Source organism: Biomphalaria glabrata, chromosome 3, assembly GCF_947242115.1.
Source record: "Biomphalaria glabrata chromosome 3, xgBioGlab47.1, whole genome shotgun sequence".
Lineage (NCBI taxonomy): Eukaryota > Metazoa > Mollusca > Gastropoda > Planorbidae > Biomphalaria > Biomphalaria glabrata.
Genome location: NC_074713.1, coordinates 25,099,679 through 25,123,015, shown reverse-complemented (window position 1 = coordinate 25,123,015; position 23,337 = coordinate 25,099,679). Strand labels below are relative to the sequence as shown.

The following is a 23,337-nucleotide window of genomic DNA, read 5'->3' as shown; positions in this document are numbered from 1 at the left end:
TTCAATAAAACCCTTGAAATCACAGTAATTGCTGATAGCATATTTTTATTTCTATAGTTGACATCAAAATGGTGTTAATCTAGACTTAACATTATATCAATATACATGTTTGATATGCAATATCAAAAGTACAAATGTATATTATATACACATATTAACATTACTTTTTACACTGGCCAATGGTTATGTAAACAATGTAATTATACATCATCATCAATGTTTAACAACTTTAGTTCCATTAAATATTCATGTTGGTTTAAACATTTGAAACAAATACAACTGTCAAGATGTTTAGATCAGAGAATGTAACATGAACAAAAATATAAAAATGACACTGGCATAATTTTTGAGTCATTCTAATTCTGTAATTTACTAGTATTTATTGATTCTGAATAGTGCTTTTTATATTTATATATAAAACCCTAGCCCATTGGTATCCACCACCCAAACAAAGTTATCAATGTTTAGTTAAAACATATATCATCTTAAATGTGCCATCACTGTACTGTTTTTAAATAATTTTTTTTTATAGATTACAGATTTTTATGCAGGCAAATAATTGTTCTAAAAATTTATATATGCTGCTAAAAAAAGATTTTCAAGATAAACTTTATGCCTAATTATAATAATAAGGTCTGTCTTTCAGTCTGAAGGAGGAGTGCAGTAGTTCACATAGCTACAGAGCTCATCCAATAACAATTGGATGTAAAATAATAAGGGCAGTTAAAAAAGCAAAATGCCCCATAAATATAATAAAAAAAACAAAACAAAGCTTATATAAAGTGTATCAATTAGTTTGGATTAGTCATGTAATTTAATTAATAGATCTAGAATAACAATAATAAGTGCGATTAGAAATATTTTTTTACCAATTGATTTTTGTTTAGCAGAATTTCATGTTTTTATCTTTCTCAATATGCTATGATCCTATCACTTGTCTGTACCAGGACCAGCTGGAAAGGGGTCGGGGGAGATAAAACGGGGTATCTGAATGATCGCTTATAAAATGTATTTTAAAAAAAGGGAATGAATGGAATTCGAACTCATAGGCTAAAGCCTTCTCAGGCTTCTTGAGCCAACACTGTGACCACTCTGCTAGCGAAGAGGTTATGAACATGGAAGATCATATAGATATAAATTGTTTCTATTTGATGTTGTGTTCACTAAGCCTCAGAAGACGACCTATAAAGGGGACTAATTCAGTTTATACACCACTTCAGTCAAGTACAATTTCTTTCCCTTGTTCAAGATACCAAACAAAATAATTAATTACCCATAGTTAATTAACTAATTGTTTGATGTTTTTTTTTATTGATTCTTGTGTTGTCAGGTGAAAGAAATAATTGTGCACAATTTCAGCTTGATCAGAGATTGGGTGTAAGAAAAATAATGTGCAAACTTTTTATCAGACAGACAGAGTGAGTTGATATAAGCTTTGTAAACATTAACTATAACTTCAAGATTTTAAGAAATTTGGAAAACCAACAATGTCAAATGCAGAGACGTTTAACAATAATCAGAATATCTCATGAAAAAAAAAACAATTACTGAAACCAAATGTTTCACAAGATATTTTTAGTCAATAGCACCAAAATAAGTTTACCATTTCATGTCAACAGCAAATATATACAACTCTACCAATATATTTGCAATCATCCCTTCTTCCTCATATGGACTCCCATCACTTTATGTCATTAATACAGCCTTTTTAGTTTATTAACAATATCTTTTTTTTTACCCAGAACTGAATTTGTCTTTAGGCAATATACCGTCAATCCATCCATGACCAGCTGTACACTGTCATTCATCAAGAAATAGTTGAACTTATGGAGAGAAAACACACCTAGATAAAAATGCAAACATATAAAGAGTCTTTCTTTAAAAAAATAATAAAAGACTAAATGATAGAAGCTCGAGTGTAGAGAGCCATTGCAGTGTGTACTTGATTGTTCAGAGAAAAAAAAATGTCTACTTGTGAAGTGAGATGCCAAAGAAGAACAAAAGTCAACACAATTACATTGGGAATGAAAATATTAGAAGATGGTTGGAGGATGTGGTTTTACTAAAACTTTTAGTGGTCTTTTCACATGAAAGAAGAGACTAATGGAGAACACATACACATGATTAGAGTTCAATTGTAATAAACACCAAGGCCTATTTTTATTTATGCACATTCACCAAATGCTGGATTGATGGAGTGACATAGCATCATCAGTCCTTGCACTTAGTAATAGACCATCAACTTCTTCCTGCACAATATCTGGACTGTGAAGTTGGAGGATTACAGTAATTGAATGTTCCACTTTTAAACTTAATGATCCATGTAGCACTCAAGGAAAATGTCATGTGGTCAAAACAATGACCAAATTAATTTATTTTCTCCGGCTAATGTGGGTACCTTTTACGGTTAACATCTTTAAAAAGTTCTAAATCTCAGAAGCCAAGGGATTTACCATTTAGCCAGCAATTTATTTAGAACAATTTGAGAAAAGTATTAATAAGAAACTTTTTTATGAAACCATAAAATTACAATAAAAACATTTTAAAAAGCTGTTTTGAAAAAAAATGGATAAGACAGTAAACAACATAGTAAGAAACAAGCATCAAGAATATAAATTTTACTCTTTTATATGGATACAAATGTGTTTATTAGAAATGCTAAACATATATCTACATAAAATGTCATTAAATTTATTTCATTATGTACCCACAGTTCAGAATATTTATTAAACCGGTTTAGCTTCCACTTTAAGACCTAAGGATCTATAGGGCAGATAAATAGTAAACAGCATCTAATGCTGTAGCAAACAGTCAACATTTAATTAGGACAAAACAATAATTTTCATTTTTCTCAACAACTTTCAGGTAACCCATGAAGCTGGGTGGACTCAGAAATCTTCCTAACAAAACTAGCACTCATAAACTTTGTTAACTGGGCCACCAAATCCTATGTAACAAAAAGAATTTAGCACTTATGTTTTCCCATGATCCATTTTTTCCCAGAATCAGTTTATTTTATTTTTTCATAGTTAAAGTGTACTAGAATGTGCTATAGTAGATGGGGTAAAGGTAAAGTTCCCCTTTCAGACATTGTGATCTATTGGGGCAGATGACTTAAAGCTCAGCTGTTTCTATGGCTGGGGGTTAACTCTTTCTCTCCGTAATTATTTACCACATTCTGGTGGAATCAACGCTGGTATCGTCAGTTAGGAGAGAAAGAGTTAACAAGGGTATCATGTGGCCAGCACAACAACTAGTGCCTTTACTTCTCCAAGGACATCTTACTAAATTCTATATAAAGTTAATGTGTGAGTCTTAATATCAGGTGCCCAGGTAACATTAAATTAATATTCTACATATATATGAAGACATTAATGATTTTCTAAAATAATAATTATCTGCATACAAAATCAAATATCTTAGGGAGAAAACATGATTTTAAGTCAAATCTATATTTATATATTCATAATTTAAGCCTTGACAAATACTGTCATCAGTAATTACCGATTAATATACAATAACAATATGTGCAGGTGGATGTACTGAGTACAAGACAAACTAATTACAACACTTTTATCTACAGTTCTTTAAAGCAGTGATTCTAAACAGAAAGGGGGAGGGAATTTTCAGACATAATCCTTTTTGCAGACCTCTTGGCAAGATAATTTGCTATTATTCCCAATAAATGAACAGCACCAACAACAACAAAAAAAAAACAACAAAACATTCACATTTAAAAAGGCAGTTTGAGTATTAGGAGTCAAAATATTTGTAAGCTACATAAACAACATACACTCACATATAGTCTTATGATTCCATCACAATGGCACTAATGTGCACCTTCACAACTAAGCTCTCTTTATATCTGAAGAGAGGCAACCAGGATTTGTGTGAATTATGCATGGCAATGAAAGATTTTGTGTTGCAGAACTTAACAGTACATAACATGGAAGCATTATTTATCATTGACCTTCCTAATTTATTGTAAGGTTTGTGACTGTTCAATTGAGTTTCCTTGAATGCATAAGCTTTATTCTATAGAGTTATTGCATTTAGCCTAACAAATAAAATATTCTAAATATATACAGATTTTTATATGCTATATGGTTAGGTGATATTTAGAGATACTTTATGCTATGCAGTCATGTTACTTTGCTCAACAAACAAAATATTAAGACTCTCTTTACACTTTATAATTAGATGTCTTTGCCTAGCCAATAGAAACATGATGAATTTGCCTCTCCACTTTAAGAACTTGTTAATAAGTTTAATAACACAACATTCAACATACCATAACAATGACACACATGGAATGTGACATAAGGTTAGTACGACATGATAAGATAGAACTGCAAGTAGAGTATGAATTAAAGCAGATACTCAGAAATGAAAAAAATTGGTAACTCTGGTATGGCATTTAAAACATAAATGGTCATGAAATAAGATAGTAGATGTAGTGTATGTTGCTGAATCTGGACAATTGTTAGAAGTAGGTGACAGAAACGAGCACAAAATAAGTGTCCAAAATGAAGAAGAAAAATAAAACATGGCACTAATTGATCAGAAAATTATTACCAAAGTTATCTTTTGGGTAAACTATTATGATTCTCATAATGTAACACTAGATCAAACCCTAACAAAAACTTCAGTATAAAACTTAAAGCTTACCCAATAACTGAACTGAATTTTATAAGCTAACTCAAAATCAACCTTTACTTCCTACTATTAATACTGAACTTTTTATTTTCAAGGAACCCCACAATCTTCTAAAGAACATTTTCCAGCAAATAACTAACTGTGATTACTAAAGTTGTTAAGAGTTTGAGGATGGCTAGTTTAGGATGTACACAAAGTTTCAGTTATGTTGGGGATTTCACCCCACACTAGGCATTGTTAACAAGAACGAAGAAGTGAATTTTGTATTGGTTACAAGAAACATCTCAGAGTTGTTCTTTTTTTTGTTACAGAAAAGGTTCTGTGGCTAGTATGTGAAATGAAAACAGGCCCAGAGGTCCTAACTATACTTTGTGAAACTTTACATGACAAACTGTCAACGTTAGGTTGATTGTTGATAAACACAGTAAGAACAAATGCATCTGTTGGAACCAAAGGTTCATGGAAAGGAGAGACAAACACAAACAAAAGCTTAATATTTTTTTTATTCATTTAACTATTTTCATTTTTATTTCTTTTGTCAGTTAGTTCTACAACACAGCCAGCTATACGTTTTTATATTTAAAAAAAATAAAACATAAGTTGATGACAAAATTTGTGGATATTCATCTGATTTTCAATCATAATAAAGAAAACACTTCTTTTGAAAACAGCAGATTTGCATAGCAAATAAACTGCTTAAAATTTCAAACAGCAGCATATCCAATCGATACTTAATAACATTAGTCTTTCATCCAATAAGAATAAAAAAAATTATCCTCTTTTAAGTTCTAAATTGTGTAGAATAATTTATTAATATCAAACTGTATGTTCAGTAGTAACTAAGTAAAGTAAACTAACTCAAATCAAATGATTCAAACTCAGACATAAAACTTACATTTTTCCCAAACCCAACTTTCTACAAGAGGTTTAACAACATAATTCCTCTTTTGTATTAAGGGGAAATGCTGACTACAATAAATATCTGCTTTGAAACAAATTTTATAGGTCACAAGTATTGATAAAGAGAAAATCATGTAGACAATGACAAAAAGAGTGAATGGATGGTGGCTGGAGCTAGATGTGGGTGAAACATCTGTCATCAATGGCAGTTTGTTTACTTTTGAGATCTCAGCCCTTGGAGATTTTTAAAAAATCCAATCATTGGATTTCATATTTAGCAACGCCATATTCAAATATGTATTGCAGTTCACAGCAGTTTTGCGTGGTTTAAAACAGTATGAGCAAGGAAGACTTATAAAACAGCACAAGATCTTGTAAGATCAGGACTTAAGTTTAGACATATGTAATAAATTAATAACCACAGATGGTCAGTTTTTTATTTGCTCTCAAATGTTGAGATATTCACTGACCAAAAGATACTGGTCTAATTTTGATGCCAAAGAGTTGATAATTGAAACAGTTTCTAAACCAAGTCAATAATCATTCTCCAAGCTCGTGCTTGTGCTGTATTCTTTGCTGCTAAAATTAAAATTGTTTCCCCCGCGCAAAGAATTCATAGAGTTTCTAGGGCTGAGAGAATGGATGAAGCTCTGGCTTCTCTCCACTGTAGGTCTGGATGTGATTTCAACACTTCTGGGAGTAGTGGGTAATAGATCTACCTGGCAACCCTTGTCCTCATGAAATACATCCTTCTTACATGCCATGCAAAGGAACATTCTTGGGTAAGTCTTCCTTGACTCTCTCTGTGTCAGCACACGTGTTATTAGGGACATGGGAACAAAACCTTTGCTGGCATCAGATTCGTTATGCTGATCGCTTGGTTTGTTGATGTTTTGGTTGAGGGAAAACACCATGGCACATGGAGGGAAAGTTGCCATAGGGACCCGAATCAGTTTCTGCTCCTCCTGCATGCTGACACCATTCTCAGCAGCCATGATTTGTTCCCTTGTCATGTGTTGCCTGAGCCTGTCCTGCAAATCTATGGGCAGCTAAAATGTAGAGAGTGAAAGTTATCAGAAAGGAGTTACAGCAGTGTGGCTATATTTTAATCATACAATTTATGACTCATCTGAATATTTACCCCATTAATAAGTTATCAGAAAGGAGTTACAGCAGTGTGGCTATATTTTAATCATACAATTTATGACTCATTTGAATATTTACCCCATTAATGAAATGTTTTGAATTTTAGATAAATAAATCGCACAAGGATTTACAAAATAATTAAAATGGCTTAACATCATTTGTGGGATGGCTGGAGAGTGTTTATATTTAATTGATAAAAAATAATGCCATACTTTGTTAAACCATCAATACCATGACCTATTTCAAGTTCAATGAAAACAGCATAAAAAAGAATTGTCTATATACATAAATAATTTGTAGATAAAATTTTGATTAACATGACGTGTGGTTTTCATATTTTTACAAGTAGTTTATAGACAAGTGCATATAATATGCATACATAATTTAGAGAAACAGATGGTCATGCCTTCAGAAAATTATTTAAATCTTATTGTGTAAAATGTAAGTGTAATGAGAAATAAAATTTTCCATTAAAGCTCTTAGTTTAGGAATTATTAAGATCTTTTTTGTTTGTTTTATGTTTTAGATGTTCCTTCAGAATTGAAGACTGTTATTCCTAGCCCAAATCTCCCACAGGACAGTGGGAGGTGGCAGAAATATTTTAAAAAAATGGACAAACTATGACAAGCAAAATTCAGGTGTAAAATCCAAAACTAGACTTACTGTGTTGAGTTTGTGTGAGACAAAGTTTGAAGGTTTACATTGTAGTAACTGAACTGCTGTGTTACAATCCATTCTATATCTCTCCTGTAACAGAAATACAATAGGTCAAAGTCATGATGTCACATTTGGATTTTATAATACTACAAATGTTAAAAAAATGTAACTTACACTTTCTTCATCTAACTGATTGATTAAAATTCTGGCATCTACCAATTTATTCATCACTGATGATATCTCCGTTTGGAGAGAAAGTTTTTCATTTTCGAAAATACCAACCTAAAACAAAAATACACATGAAATTCAACAGCTTTGAACAATCATTTTAATATATCAAGCAACAAAAACAAAGCACAATAATAAAGTAAGAGGGCAGAAGAAATCTGAATAAGAAAATAACCTCTGTATAACCCCAGGTGTCACAGTTGACATTTTATTAGCAAGTTTAAATTGACTGCTCAAAGCCTTGGCATACTTCCATTGTTATTATTGTTTTTCATGTCTAAAACTAATAGAAAATATAAATGCCCTAAAAGCTGTTAATCCCCCACGTGTGACATGCAGACAAGGGATTATTTTTTGTCTAGGACAAAGAAACCTGTTTGCTTTGCAGTTATATATCCATGTTTAAGTATTGAGAAAACCAACAATGGCACTATTACCAATGTTAAAAAATTAAACTATTAAAATCATATGATGTCATTTCATTTTCTAGGTAGTAAATTTGGAACATTTTTGCAAGAGGCATCTGCAACAAGATCGATTCAAAACATTGTTTTCAATATGTCTAGGCCAAAGAAAATTTAGTCTAGCTGTCTTTCTTATGTCAGAACAGTTTTTAATTTCTTTCAAGTGACATACCATAGTTCTGTTGATAACTTTTGCCTGTTCAAAAGAAAGTCTCCCACTTCAGTATTGGCCCAGTCCACCTCTTCTTAATTTAATTGGATCCACTCTTCTTACTCAGAGAAATAGTGCATTATAGATGCCCGAAAAGAGTGAATCTCTAAAGCTCAGAATTCTGGAAAATACTAAGCACCATTGTGGTGACCTTACAGAACTCTGCCAAACACCATAAGGAGGGTGTGAATGTAAATGGATGTAAATGTAAATGGGTCTATGGGCATTTCAAAGTTTGTGCTAATTGCTTAAGTGAAAATTTAAATAAATTATGAAATCTGTGCTAAAAGAACAAGGGAACATTTGGTGTTTCTAATATTGTTGTTTAAACTGCCTCTGGCATAGTCCTATTTTGAAGTCACTGTGTTAAATTCTCCTCTGCATGTACAAACATTGCCAGCAAGTGAATATCAATTTTTCTTTCACAGTAAAATCTGTTCAAAACCTAATTCCTGATACCCAGAGCTTAAAAAAAACCAACTTCATCAACAAGTGTAAATCATAAGTTAATTTTAATTTTTAATTTACCATTTTCAGCAGTTTATCTTCTAAGTCATGATTGATTTTCTGCATTTTTTTATGGCTCTCCAACAACCTGTGCACATGAAAAAGATTGATTTGACTTGATAATGTCAATATATAACATCTATCTTATTTCAATGCACACTATCTTAAGTGGCTATAATTACAGTTCAAATACTGACAGTGATTTAATTGATTAAGTGTTAAACCACCTGTTATTTTAACAAACATGATACCAAAAAAAAAAAGACAATGTGATAAAGGTATTAAGTCCAAAAACTGAGTCACATTTTTTTCTTCAAACCACTTCAGTTACTTATTTCAAAATAAACCAAATCTAAATAGTAGTAGTTAATTTTTGTAAATCTAATATTAGTTTTGGTCAAGTTAGGTGTTTCTAAGAAAATAAAGTTCACTCATTAAATTTCTGCAAAAAAGAGACATCCAAAACTAAATTTTATAACAAGTAATTAATTAACTCAAACAAAAAAAAACACTGGTTGCATTCTATAATTTGCTGACATTATTAGCTTACAGCTAGAAGAAAGCTTTGCCGAAACTTCCATACCACTGCATAGCTCTTCAGCCCATAATTAAAGTACTCTTGAAGAGCTTTATCATGAAAGATGCCTTTCCAAAACACTCACTATTCTTAAAGACAACCTGCACCCATTAAACCACTGTTACATAAGATCTGAACGAAGTGGTCCTCTCCTTTCCATTAGGACTAAAACAGAAAGATTAAAAAACTCCTTCATCTCACTTTCGGTCAGAGTGTTACAAGATCATCTGTCGTCATCGAGAAGTACATAGAAGTCTAATTCATAAAGTGCTGGTTGTGAGTGTGTATGTGTTTCATGTGTGAATGTTGTTTGCATTTGCATCTATATTGCTATTGTACAGTAGTTACGCTGAGGTTGTCAATTGTAGTCAAACTGAATTTCCATTACATTGGATCAATAAAAATTATCTTATCTTATCTTATAACCTATACTATGATAGTACAAGCCTTTCATATCTCTCCCTTAGTCGACTGAGGTCCTCCCTCGTCTTGGCCAGCTCAACATCCATGGCTTGCTTATTGTCTAGGAGTTCATGCTCTATGTTGGAGATGTGGCTATTGCTACGCTGAAGCTGGCTATGCAGCTCTGCAATCTGCTGATGTAGGTCCAGGCTGTTGGGACAAGATTGGCTTGAAAAAGGATTATCATTAAAAGAAATAATCATTGAAATTCAATGCTATGCGATGTAGACATTCAAACATACAAAATGTTTACAAACCATATATACAATGTTTTTTGTACAAATAAAACTGTGAAAACAAACCTGTGAAAAACTTGATAAGATACAAGTGATGCTGACATGTGTAAAACAAGTTAGTGCTATGTCACTTCAATGACAATAGACACAATATATATGACTTATCTACTTATTTAAAGGATAATAATTAAATCTATAAAAAAATAAATTATAAAAGTTACTCTAAATAAATTTAGTCAGTAGGATAAAAATGCTCAAGTTAAAAGTATACAAATTAACTAGAAGGGTTTCTTTCTGAGTAATCAAACAAAAAAAACATAAAATAGTTGGTAAGAAGCTGTCCACCCAGGGGTGCATGCTAATGGATTTCACTGTCTCATCCACCCACCCTCATTTTTTTTTATTATTATTAATGCTAACAAACAAATAATTTTTAAAAATTTAATCTCGAATTTCTCAAATTTTTTAATATATTTTTGGTTGACTTAAGAAGTCTGACAAGTTATTTATAAGACAAAACTCACTAGGAATCAGCTCTGTTTCCACATGAATCACAGCGACAACCACATTCCTAAACATCAAAAATAGCAATCTTATATATAAAACAAATCAAAAAAAGCTAATGATATTTAAAAAGTCTAGATATTTATTATAAAATAAACAAACTCAAAGGTTTCCCCTGAAAAAACACAAGTTTCAATATTCTCTAAACCAATATCAGAGGCTATACAGCACAAACTATTAAGAACCACAATCCTACTTCCCTCCTTACAAAACAGACATGTATGAAAGTGTTACTGATATGATTGCATTGTTTGGCTGACTGATGGCATGATGCCACAAGGTCCTGAGATATAGTAATGTTATTATTTTTACATACATAAAAACAATTGGTAAAAATATTTCTAACTGCACAGATTTATTGTTGTTGGTCTAATTTCATTACAAATTTAATTACTGGGCTGATACGATAACACTTTTTATAAGCTTTGTTTTTTTTAAAACAGTAGTTTTATTTTTTTCTTTAACTATTACTGTTAATAGGGAAAACTGTGGTGACTATATTAAGAAAGGGTTATTTTGAATAATTTTATAGCATTAATACACATAGCTGATTTTTTTAAAATATATATATATATATATATATATATGTATATATATATACACTAGCGGATCCAGAACTTAGGAGTGGGGGGGGGGGGTGATTTTTTTCCAAACCCTAACCCTAACGCCCAGTAAACCCTAACCCTATGCATAAATGTGCGTATATATATATATATTTCTATTGCAAGCTTGGGGGTCTGGGGGAGCGCCGTAAGCTTCCCCAGTGTGGTTCGGGGCAAAGCCCTGATGCAAAAAGCGTTTTCTTGCATTTTTCACTGGAGAAACGCATTCTCCAGACATATACCCTACAGCTCATTATTTATCAGTGTCAAAAGCATTTTATTGCATTCTTCACAGCAGAAACGCATTCTCCTGACATCTACAGCTCATCAAGCATCAATGGGGTTTGGGGCAAAGCCCTGACGCAAAAAGTGTTTTCTTGCATTCTTCACTGCAGAAACGCATTCTCTTGAAATTTCATCATTAAATTTCGCCCTGACGCCAAAAGCGTTTTCTTGCATTCTTCATTGCAGTAACGCATTCTCCTGACATCTACAGCTTTTCACTCATCAGTGAAGTTTGGGGTGAAGCCCCAACGCAAAAAGCGTTTTCTTGCATTCATCACCGAAGAAGCGCATTCTCCTGACCTAAAGCTCATTATTCATTGTATTATAAAGGACCTTTTGAATAATGTTGAAAAATGTTCTAATATGAATTTATAGACCCTTAATACATTGCAAATAAAACCGATTTGTTCCTTTAAAAGATGAGATACCCCACATATTTAGATTAAGGCTTTGAGGATTGCCGCCGAAAAAAATATTCAATAAAATTCAAGCATACATTGTGAGTTATAGTCCCAAATTTATTTAACTAGAGAAATATCAGATTGAGTAAAGGTTGGAAAAAGGCGACTAGGAAAAGATTATCTGGGTTTAGAACTCATCTCAATCGTGACTCTTTTACTGAAAAATTTCGTTTGAATTATAACTTTTCCAAAGCAAAGTCTTTCTTAAAATAATTATGATAAATTCATGTGAAATTACATAAACTCTGTCTGGAAAGTGGAGGGGCGGTAGAGTGAAAATGATTAACCCTCGCTCCTTTTTATAATTTCTGCTAATGATTGCATTTGGCATTAAAGAATAGGGGTGGGGCGACTCGATATAAGAATTTAATTTATAGCATATATGAATTATATATGAATTATATTAGTGACAGATTTTTTTTATTTTGTAATTTCTTAACTGAAATACAAAAAGAAAAAAGTATTGGTTTGTCCGATGGGGGGAAGGTGATTGCATATATCGCCCCTCCCACCTGGTACAACCTTTTTTCATTTATATTTACTAATAAAAAATTTGAGATTAGAGTGTGGTGCGACATAATATACAATGGGTTCACATATCAATACGTAGTTTATATTATATAGATATTCAACTAATTTTGTTCACATACTATGATTTCTCCATAAAAATAGAACCGCCCCCCTTCCCATTCAGAGGGCTAGAGTGGGAAGGGCAGCAGAAGCAATCATCCCCCCACCTCACCGAATCGGCTAAGATACCAGAAATGTAGCGATATAATATAAAAATTATATTGTAATTCAACTAATTTTGTTCACAAACTATAATTTCTAATTAAAAGTAGAACCGCCCACCCCAACTCAAAGGGTTTAGGTTGGAAGGGCAGTAGATGTATTCGCTCCCCCCTACCCACCCCACCCAAATTGGCTAACAGGGGATAGACATTTTATACAGATTACTTTGAATATCAATAACAAGTTTTAATCATATAGATATTTAATTAATTCTGTTAGCAAGCTGTGGTTTCTACAAATAAATTGGACCCCCCCCCCACCCGAGATTGATGCCATCGCCCCCTCCCGAACCCACCATATCGGCCAACATAATGGGGGGGGGGGGCGGCAAATAATCTAAAAATAGGTAGAAATATAAAAAATTAGTATATATTATTAACATAAGAAATAAATTCGCATACAAATTATGTAAATTCTATACTAAAAATCGTCCGCCCTCCCCCCTTGGGGGGGTCGGCCGAGTGGGGGGGGGGGGATCCGCCAGTGTGTGTATATATATATATATCTGTGGCATTGTACGTCTCGAGAGACGATCTTTTCCCTTTACGACTTCTTGTGTGACTTCCTTTATGCTCTCTCTCCATTGTGGATCTGTCCAGTGCCACCTCTTCCCAGTTGCCAGTGTCACCCACTTTTACATTATACGGATGTATGCAAACGCGACATGAAGCTCTTCATGTATAAATAAATATATATATATATATATATATATATATATATATATGGCTCCTTTTGTCTCGAAAGGCAATGGATGCGCCCAAATGAGTCACTGGTTTTGGCTTAATCTTGAGACGGGTCAGAATCTGGTGTGGCTAATCATGCCAATTCTAGAACGGCAGACTTTGCCACAATTCGTACATGTGTATGCCTCTGATTTAGGGCTAGCAGACAGGGCAGCTTTCTTTTTTTCCCTCTTGATTAAAGCCGCTTCAATTCTTTTGTTCTCAGCAAGGGTTGTCCCAGCACGCACAGTCTGTCTCCATGCACTCCGGTCTTTGGCTATGTCTTCCCACATACTTTCGCTGATGCCTGAGGCTCTCATGTCTCGCTTGCAGACATCTCTATATGTTAGTCTTGGGCGGCCCTTGGGTCTGACTCCTTCCACAAGCTCAGCATATAAGATATCTTTCGGGATTCTGCCATCTGGCATGCGGGTGACATGTCCGAGCCAGTGTAATCTTCTTTGTGTCAGGAGAGCATACATGCTGTTCATATTGGCCAATCTTAAAACTTCCTGATTGGAGACATGGTCCCTCCAAGAGATGCCCATTATGCGTCTCAGGCAGCGCAAGTGGAAACTATTCAATCTGTGCTCTTGGTACATGTATGTTGACCAGCTCTCACTGCCATAAAGGAGAGTGCTCACAACACAGGCGTTGTAGACTAGGATTTTGGTCGCTGTGGTCAATTTACCATTTTCCCAGACGCGCTTGGAGAGTTTTGCCAATGCTGTGGTAGCTTTTCCTATCCTTTTTGTCAGCTCGATGTCTAAGTCTAGGTTACTGACAATTGTTGAACCCAAGTAGGTAAATTCCTGCACCACTGAAAGGGTGTGGTTCCCAATTTGTATTATAGGTATTTCTGCGACGTCTTGTGCCAGAATTTCGGTCTTGGAGAGACTTATAGTAAGGCTAAACTCTTGACAAGCAGCTGCTAAGGCGTTCACTAGCTTCTGTAGACCTCCTTGTGAGTGAGATACGAGTGCCGCGTCATCGGCAAACAGCAGCTCCCTTATCAAGATACGACGCCTTTTCATTTTGGCTTTAAGACGTGCCAGGTTAAAGAGCCTTCCATCGGATCTGCTATGGATGTATATTCCGTCTTCCAGGGATTTAAAAGCACTGGATAGTACGACTGAGAAGAAGATGCCAAATAGTGTAGGGGCCAGTACACATCCTTGTTTGACACCGCTCTTAATGGAGAATGGCCTGGAGGAAGAACTTTCAAACTGAATGGTGCCCTGCATATTTTCGTGAAAAGCTGACACTAGTTTTCTTAACTTATTTGGGCAGCCAATTCTCTCTAGTACAGCAAACAGACCGCTTCTGCTAACAAGGTCAAAGGCCTTGTTCAAATCAATAAATGCTATGAAGAGGGGCTGCTTTTGTTCTCTGCTCTTCTCCTGTAGCTGCCGAAGAGAGAAAATCATATCTGTTGTAGATCTACCTGCCCTAAAGCCACACTGCGACTCTGGATAAACACGATCTGCCAGGATCTGTAATCGCTTTAGTAATACTCTAGCAAAAGCCTTTCCGACTATGCTAAGCAGTGAGATGCCTCTGTAATTGTTACAATCAGAGCGGTCGCCTTTATTTTTATAAATTGTAACAATGTTGGAGTCTTTCAATTCCTGGGGGACCATTCCTTGTTCCCAGCACAAGCTTAGCAGTTCATGGAGTGGTTTGATTAGGGCATGTTTTCCAGCCTGAATTACTTCAACATGGATGCCATCTCCTCCGTGTGTTTTCCCATGTGCAAGCATGTCAATGGCAATGCTCAGCTCCTTTACTGAGGGCGTTTCGTCTAATTCCGTCAAAACCGGAAGTGATGGGAAGTTGGAAACAGCATTTGGTGAGATGGCGTTTTCAATCTGGTAGAGTTCTGCATAGTGTTCAACCCATCGTTCCATTTGCAGCGCACGATCGCTGATGATTGAGCCATCTTTTGACTTGAGCGGAGCACACTTGCTGGTGTGAGGTCCAAAGGCTTTTCTCATGTCCTCATATAGTCCTCTTATGTCACCACAGTCGGCACAAGATTGAATATCTTCGCATAGCTCCTGCCAGTATTTGTTAGCACATTGTCTCGCTACTCTTTGGGCATTGTTACGTGCAGCTCTGAGCCTTTTTAAGTTGCTTGGGGTGGGATCCTTCTTGTAGATTAGCATGGCTGCTCTCTTGTTCGCAGTGGCAGTTTCCATTTCTGGTAGACTAGCTTCAAACCAGTCTTCGCTTTTCTTGGTTTTGTTTCCAAAGACCAGTGATGATGTTTGGTAGATTGTATCACGCATAAACGTCCAGCTTTTTTCTACCTCAGTCACAGAGAAGTTTTTAAAAGCTTCCTCTAATTTGTTCTCAAATTCGGTGCAAAGATCAGGATATATATATATGTCATTGTCATTTCTGCTTTAACTATTGTACAAGCTACTAATAATTTTCCAAAAATGTATATTTTTGTTTAAGAAATGTAAGAAGGTATTTGAGTGTTCATAATTGTACAAATTTTTTAAAAAAAAGGCTTTAATAGGCAGAGTTAGCCATTCGCCAACTCAGACTCTTGTATCTGTGGTCAGCCATTAATTAGATAATCATGCTTGGATACGGCTCCCTCAGCCCAACCATGGTTACTTCTGCTGTGAAGGTTGAGCTGTAAGTGGAGTCTTTCCTATTACTACAATATACTACTAAGCATGAAAAGACTGCCATGACAAGAGTGGTAAAAGATTTCATTGGGTGTACAAGAAATAACGTACAAACTTTTTACCAGACAGACAGAGTGAGTTGATATAAGCTTTATAAAAATTGTGTTGTTTTTTTAATTAAAAAATTGACGTACATATCTAATTTTAAAAAAATAAATATTTGCTTTCAAAAGATAACATTTAGCCAAGCAAGCTGCAAGTTTTTGAAATAAGAATGTAACAAAACAAAACTAGTAGCAGCTTTTCCCCTACTACTAAGGCTACAAAAAATGTTTCAAGGCAAAGTTATTTAGTCATTGATGCATTTCTTACCTTACAAATAGATGGAGTCATTGTTAATTGATATATCAGATAAATAGTTCAACAATAACAATAATTATGCATGTCCTTTAATAATTGTGTTCACAAAAAAGATGGATGACCAGCGCCATATATATTGAATCCAGCATCTTTAATTTTATGAAGTTTTCTGTGATAATAAAAAAAAGGGAGAAATTTGGTTAATATTTACAATGTAAAAATTTGGCTTAAAAAAATGAACTGAAACAGAAAGATTCTTTAAACTCAGTGAAATGAAATGTTGATCAGTAAAGTAAAAATAACTTTTCTAAGCTTACAATGACTATCTAATATGTAATGAGAGATACAATATTTCATTGTTATTAAACTACTTCAGTCCATCAATAAATTCACTATCAATAACTGGATGTTTATTATCAAGAGGTTTGACTCTGTATCTATTTAATGTCTGAGACTACAATATAGCTAGTATGTAAACTTTATGCGACATCTCAGCACAATGTATAACAATACCTAACTTTAATTTGTTATAACATATGCTATCCTTGTAACATGTGTAGCTTTTTTTATAAATTAAATAGCTAAACAAAATACTAGATCTACATTGTGTGGAAAAGATGCTAACAGTAGAAACAAAAGATATATAAATAGTTTATGAAAGAAAAAAGTTAATTGTATTTTTTTTCCCACAAGAATAACCACATGTCAGCGCAAATGAAAAAAAGCTGTGTATGAAACTTCACAGCTGTTGCAGGCACAACTATTTAACTTGAAATATTTTTCAGCATCAGTGTTGGCTGTAAAGATGCATGAGGGAGAAATCAATAGCAAGCATTTATTGGCCTGTAACTTTATAGTTTTTAGACAAGGATTTTACTTCCACAGATTTGGCCTTCTATAACATTCTAAAGATAGCCAGACTGAAAAGGAACACAGTTTTTAATAGTATTAGGTGTACCATTCTTTTTAACACTATTACTTTGCAAGCATAAATATGAAAAGAATTAACTAAAGCTCAAGTATGGGACATGGTGGCTGAGTGGTAAAGTGCTTGGCTTCTGAACCAATGCGTCTCAGGCTCAAATTTAAGCTAGACTGGGATTTTGAATTTCAGGATTTTTAGGACTCCCCTGCGTCCACCCAATTCTAATGGGTATTTGACATTAGTTAGGGAAAGTAAAGGCAGCTGGTCGTTGTTCTGACCACATGACACCATTGTTTACCCTTGTCCATAGAAACAGATGAACTTTACATCATCTGCCAATTAATTCGCAAGTTATGAAATACTTTACTTTTACAAGCAGGGAATATCCTCCCAAAGCTAAACATTGTGGCCAATCTGTTAAGCAAAAGAAAATGTACAGCTCAACTGTGTGAAAAGAAAATATCCATTATTAATTGCAATTGTTTCTTTGACCCTTTTTGAATGCCCCCCCCCCAACACACACACAACATTTATTATAGCCTGTGAATTATAGAACACATGAATATATAAAATAACTAACTTCCATCCCTGAAAACAAATTTGATATCTTAGATAATCCAAAAGGTCTGTGAATAATCCCTCACATTCACTCTTACAATTCTGTGGATTCTAAATTCTAAATCTATAGGAAATTTACCTCTAGATCTAGAGAAAAGACAGTGCTACTCTACACACGAATACAAGCATTAATCTTTGCTCTTTCAAACAAACAAAAAAAAAAGGTTTATTTTTTTGACGCTAAGTGTTGTTCTTTCCTTCAATCATGTCTAAAAGGAAGCAGTAATAAAAATACAATATGATGTAAAGACAATTAAAAATAAGTTGAATTAGGGAAAAAGAAAGAAAATTTGCTTTAAAAAATAATGTCATATTTTTAGCGCTATTTGTATTTATGCTTTATATATGTATAGAATGTGGCCCTTTAGGTAAAAAACAAAAATAAAATACAAGGCTTAACAGAAAGCTTTTGGTTTTTGGTGAATTGCGGCATTCAGGCTGGGAATCTGTCAAGAACTGTGTACAAAATTTCATACTAATCCGCTCAGCGATAGAAGAGATCTTTTCATAAAAATACAAACTTAAACCAGTCAGTAGTATTTTATGAAAATATTTATGAATCCATCTGTTCTTAAAAACAAGGGAAGTTTTAAGTTTTTTTGTACATTATTATTATTCAAGAGGAGGCATGGCGGCTGAGCGGTAAAGCTTCCAAAGCGGGGTCCAGGGTTCGAATCCTGGTGAAGACTGGGATTTTTCATTTCGGGATCTACGGACGCCTCTGAGTCCACCTAGCTCTATTGGGTACCTGACATTAGTTGGGCAAAAGTATAGACGGTTGGTCATTGTGCTGGCCATGACACCCTCGTTAACTGTGGGCCACAAAAACAGATGACCTTTACATCATCTGCCCTATAGACCACAAGATCTGAAAGGGAAACTTTAGTTTATTATTCAAGAAACAACTATTCTTGTATTAAAGCTAAAAATTGGTCATAAGATTCTAAGGGGACTAAATATAAATAGAGGCTATACATTCTTTATAGATCTTAATTTCGATCAGGAGTATAAAAGGAGATAAGAGCGTTCTAGCATTCACATTTTATTCCTGTGTGGATTCTAAATTCTAGGAAGTACGGATATCTACAGTGGAGCATTTGTAAAGTCAGTGTTACGTTGTTTCAAATTGCACAGAGAGAGTGAGAGAGAGAGAGAGAGGAGGGGGGGGGTAGGTATGACAAAATGTAAACTTCGCCAGACAAATTATTTTCCTTGACTACAACATCAAACACCTTGTAAACCATATCAGACAACATGCATTTAAAAATGTTTTACTGACTACGACATCAAACACCTTGTAGACCTGAAGCAGGACGTTTTGGCGCCGCCGTTTTGGCGCTAAGGTCGTTTTGGCGCGATATACATTATTTACGTTTATTGTATTATTTCTTTTAAAAGAATTATTCATATCTATGTTTTGCACGAGTGTTAAGACATATTTTTCACGTACTAAATGTAAATGTGTGTTTGTTTTTCACATCATTTTCTTTAATAAACATTTTGGCTTGTGTATGTGTGTTTATTAAGAGGCACACTTTTATTTTCAAAAAGTTTTTTAAGATATTACTTTAAATTTAAAAAAAAAAAAAGAAATAAAAAACAAAATGAAACGAAGATAGACTAAAAATTGATGCAATTATTTCTTTACATTAACATTGGTTTGTTTAATGACTGTATGGTATCTCCAGCTATACATACCAAACACTTGCTAATAATAAGTAAAAATATAATACATGTACCATGTTTCTCAAAATACCTCTGTTGATAAGTTTGTACAATTACATTGATTCTCTTGTCTGTGTCAATATACTTTTTTCGTTTAGAAAGCGGCTGGTCTCCCCGGAGAGGGGTAGACTTTGGGCCGCTCTCGGAATTAAAGATTAAGGATTATAAATTCGCACCTAGGGATGTCAAGTGGAGTGCTAGAAACAGATTATCATCTTACGCGTGAGAGAGGGGAGGGGTGGAGGAAAGAGTATATACAAGGAGTGAAATGTGAGTAGAAGAGAGGGGGCGGGATAGGTGTCACATGTAATGACCATTCCCAAGGAGATGATCGCCAGACGCATGACGCCAACGACCAGTGCTCGGTGCTGGTCTTGTCTTCATTTGTTTATCTCTACCTGCGTCAATGCGAGATGTGTTACAGTGTGACACTTAGCTAATTCGTATATTACACTAATGTCAAAAAAAAAACAAAATCTTTTGGAAAGAAATCCAAAAATGTCATCCAGTGCGATTAGCAGAACTCACATATAACATGTCATTACCATTCAGGAATCTGACCTATTATAGGCCTATATTCATGAAATAAGCAAAACCTTTATAATTAAAAAAAAAAAAAATTCACTGAACGGTGTTAGAATTCATACTATACATACAATATTATGGTAGAGTCAAATAAACATTATTATAAAAGTTACGTGCTTATTAAATTATCATCAAATGATATCTCACGCCAAAACGTCCCGTTGCGAAAACGGCTCGCGCCAAAACGGCGGCGCCAAAACGTCACGTACCGTGTAGACCATATCAAACAAAATGCATTTAAAAAATGTTTTAATCATCTAATTCTTTCATTTCAGGTATTTATTTTCTGGTCAAGCAAGAGGTGAACTACCAAGTGCAAAAGAAAAGACTAATTGTCATATACATGTCACAGTGATAGTTCAAAATTTAGGTAAAGTCAATGCTATCACTAGATTTAGCAATGGCAGGGGAGAGCATATTTAATATAACTTATTTTTGGGGGCAAAGGGAAGTAAATCTGAAAAAAAAAGTTTTTGGTAATTCCTACCAAACAAATTAGTTTTTTGTCAAAATAATGTTTAATAAACATGAATTTATAAATTGCTTGTGTGTTTTGTTGTGTTTAAGATACTAAAAATTAAATGATTATGTTTAATTTTGCTTAGAACATTAAAGAAAACATCGCATAAAAATACATGAACACTAAAAAAAAATAATCGTTCGATGTTGTAGCATTTTCTAAAATGGTTAACCTTTCCAACACCCCCTATAACTCTGAGTAGGTTTAATGGAAAGCAAAAGAAGTGTAATATACGTGTTCTCCTTTCAATCCTGAAGCCAAATATATCTAATAGGTCTTGCTTGGCTAATGCATCATTAGGCTATACAGTAGCCTTAGTTCCAGAAACCCCCCATTCATGTGTACACAGTCAAATAACATGCTTTCATACCAGTGTACTTTATTGCCTAGTAGAAAAACGATCTTGCATAGGTATACAAAACTAAATGTATATGTTAAAAAATAGAAAAATGGATGGCGCACCATTATACCACATTACTTCTGTACTAACTATCAAAATAACAATGCATTAATAAAAATAAGGAGAGATGTCCTATACGGTATGCAAAAGGCATAAGGCAGCTTTACTCTATGTGTATATTCTAGATCTAATAATCTAATATAGATCTAGATCTAATATTATGTATAAATTATAAATCTATATTGACTATATGGATGTCGCAAAATATGTAGGTCACAGCTGGGGCTGTGCAGCCACGGGAAATACTGCATTTCTCACTAATCTTCAGATTCAAGACAAGCCTTATTATTAACAATAATAAAGATCTAGTCAGTATAGTAATTATTATTATACTAATTATAGAGTAGAGATCTACCTATATCTAATTCTAGTTAACTTACTTTAACTTTGGTTTATATTTATTAAATTTATAATACTTAATAAAATTAATTTATATTACAATATAAATTATATAGATCTAATTATTATATTTATAATATTAATAATATTATATAAATAATATTATTAATATAGAATAATATAGATCTATAATCTATAAGTCTATAGTAGTATTAGTAGTCTAGCTACATAGTAAAGTACTGTGTATAGTATACACTGTATAGAATATAGATCTAGTTAAATCTAGTATATATTTAATATATAATATATATAAGTACTAGACTCTATAATCTATAACTATACTGACTATATCTATAGAAACTATAGTTATAGTCAGTATAGTTACATAGTATAACACAAGTTATAGATATATCATCCGATATATTATAGATTATATAAATATATAAATATAGATTAACTTAAGTTTAAGAATTAAGTTTTTATTAACTAGATCTAAGACTAAGTAGTAAAAGTAGATGATTTTAGAATTTTAGTAGATTATAATTTATATCATTATAATTTATATTTTTATTTATATTTAAAAATATACTTTTATTTAATTTTAACAGAAGACAGAAGTGTCAGAAGAATTATAATTATATAAATCTAGTCAATATACTTATATAGAGACAATAGAGTATAGACAGTATAGATAGTATAGAGACATTACTATCATTAGTATCATTAGATGAGATTAGAGTCTATTATTTAAGTTTAAGTCTGAGTATTAATACAATAATTGAATAATTATAATACAATATAGATCTATTATAATAATTATATATCTCTAGATCTAGATAATAGTATATAGAATAGATCTATGAATATATTAATATATGAATATCTCAATATTAGATCTAATATTTAGTAATATTGAATAATAATATTAATAAATGTAAAATTAGATTATAGATCTATATTAAATTACTAATGATAGATCTAGACCTGTATTTAGAATATAAATATGCATCTAGAAATCCACCTACTAGAATGTAACTAGATCTATATTTTACTGTTCAATTCAGATTCAGTTGTGGGGTTAAGTTTACTAGATCTACAGACATCTAGACTAGAGATACAGTAGAGATCGATTAGATCACTAAACTAAATTTTAGACCAAGTTGTTTATGTTGATTATTAAGGACGCGTTGTCACTTCCTTTTCTTATTCGCCCATGCGCAACTAGATTTAAAAATCTACCAGGGTTGTCAAGGCTTTGGGTTTTACCATAATCTGGGGGTATGGCTTTTTGTAGACGTAGAATTTATCAAACAACTAGGCCATAATGTTTTATATGGTTTGGATGTTCCTTCAGAGTTGATGTGAGCGGACAGGGTATAAACCCGGGACTAGGGCTAACATTTGTTAGGCCAATATTAAAATATGCATCCTCTGTTTAGGACCCCTCAACCGTGAAATCTTAGAGGAATAGCTAGAGCTGTATGTTAAATCACAAAAACTATATAGACTCTATTTCTATGTATAGGTAATTGGCATTTCGCCAAGCCATTTGATGGACAGCAATTTAAACTGTTACAAATATTTACGATGCGTCAATTAAAATGTTTGAAAACATTCTGATTTAGTTGTTTGTAACATTTATCCTCGAATGAGTCTGATAATGATAGAAACAAATAATAGTAACTACCCATGAACA

The 23,337-nt window shown here is 33.3% G+C and overlaps 1 protein-coding gene across 4 annotated transcripts; it reads right to left on the bottom strand.

Annotated features, from left to right (window-relative positions):
• Positions 1–28: 28 nt before the first annotated feature.
• On the bottom strand, positions 29–22,847 carry LOC106064820 (brain-enriched guanylate kinase-associated protein-like). Of its 4 annotated transcripts, none has more exons than XM_056024154.1 (8): positions 22,667–22,847; positions 16,482–16,638; positions 10,569–10,615; positions 9,794–9,976; positions 8,791–8,857; positions 7,534–7,641; positions 7,366–7,449; positions 29–6,605 (listed from the first exon to the last, which is right to left on the bottom strand). In XM_056024154.1, exons 2-8 carry the CDS (start codon positions 16,500–16,502, stop codon positions 6,090–6,092), a joined length of 1,026 nt encoding a protein of 341 aa, XP_055880129.1. In that variant the 5' UTR covers positions 16,503–16,638; positions 22,667–22,847; the 3' UTR covers positions 29–6,089. The 4 variants fall into 4 exon arrangements, with proteins under 4 accessions (XP_055880129.1, XP_055880128.1, XP_055880132.1 ...); XM_056024153.1 differs by having other exon boundaries at positions 22,678–22,847; XM_056024157.1 differs by having other exon boundaries at positions 9,794–9,958; positions 22,678–22,847.
• Positions 22,848–23,337: the final 490 nt, after the last annotated feature.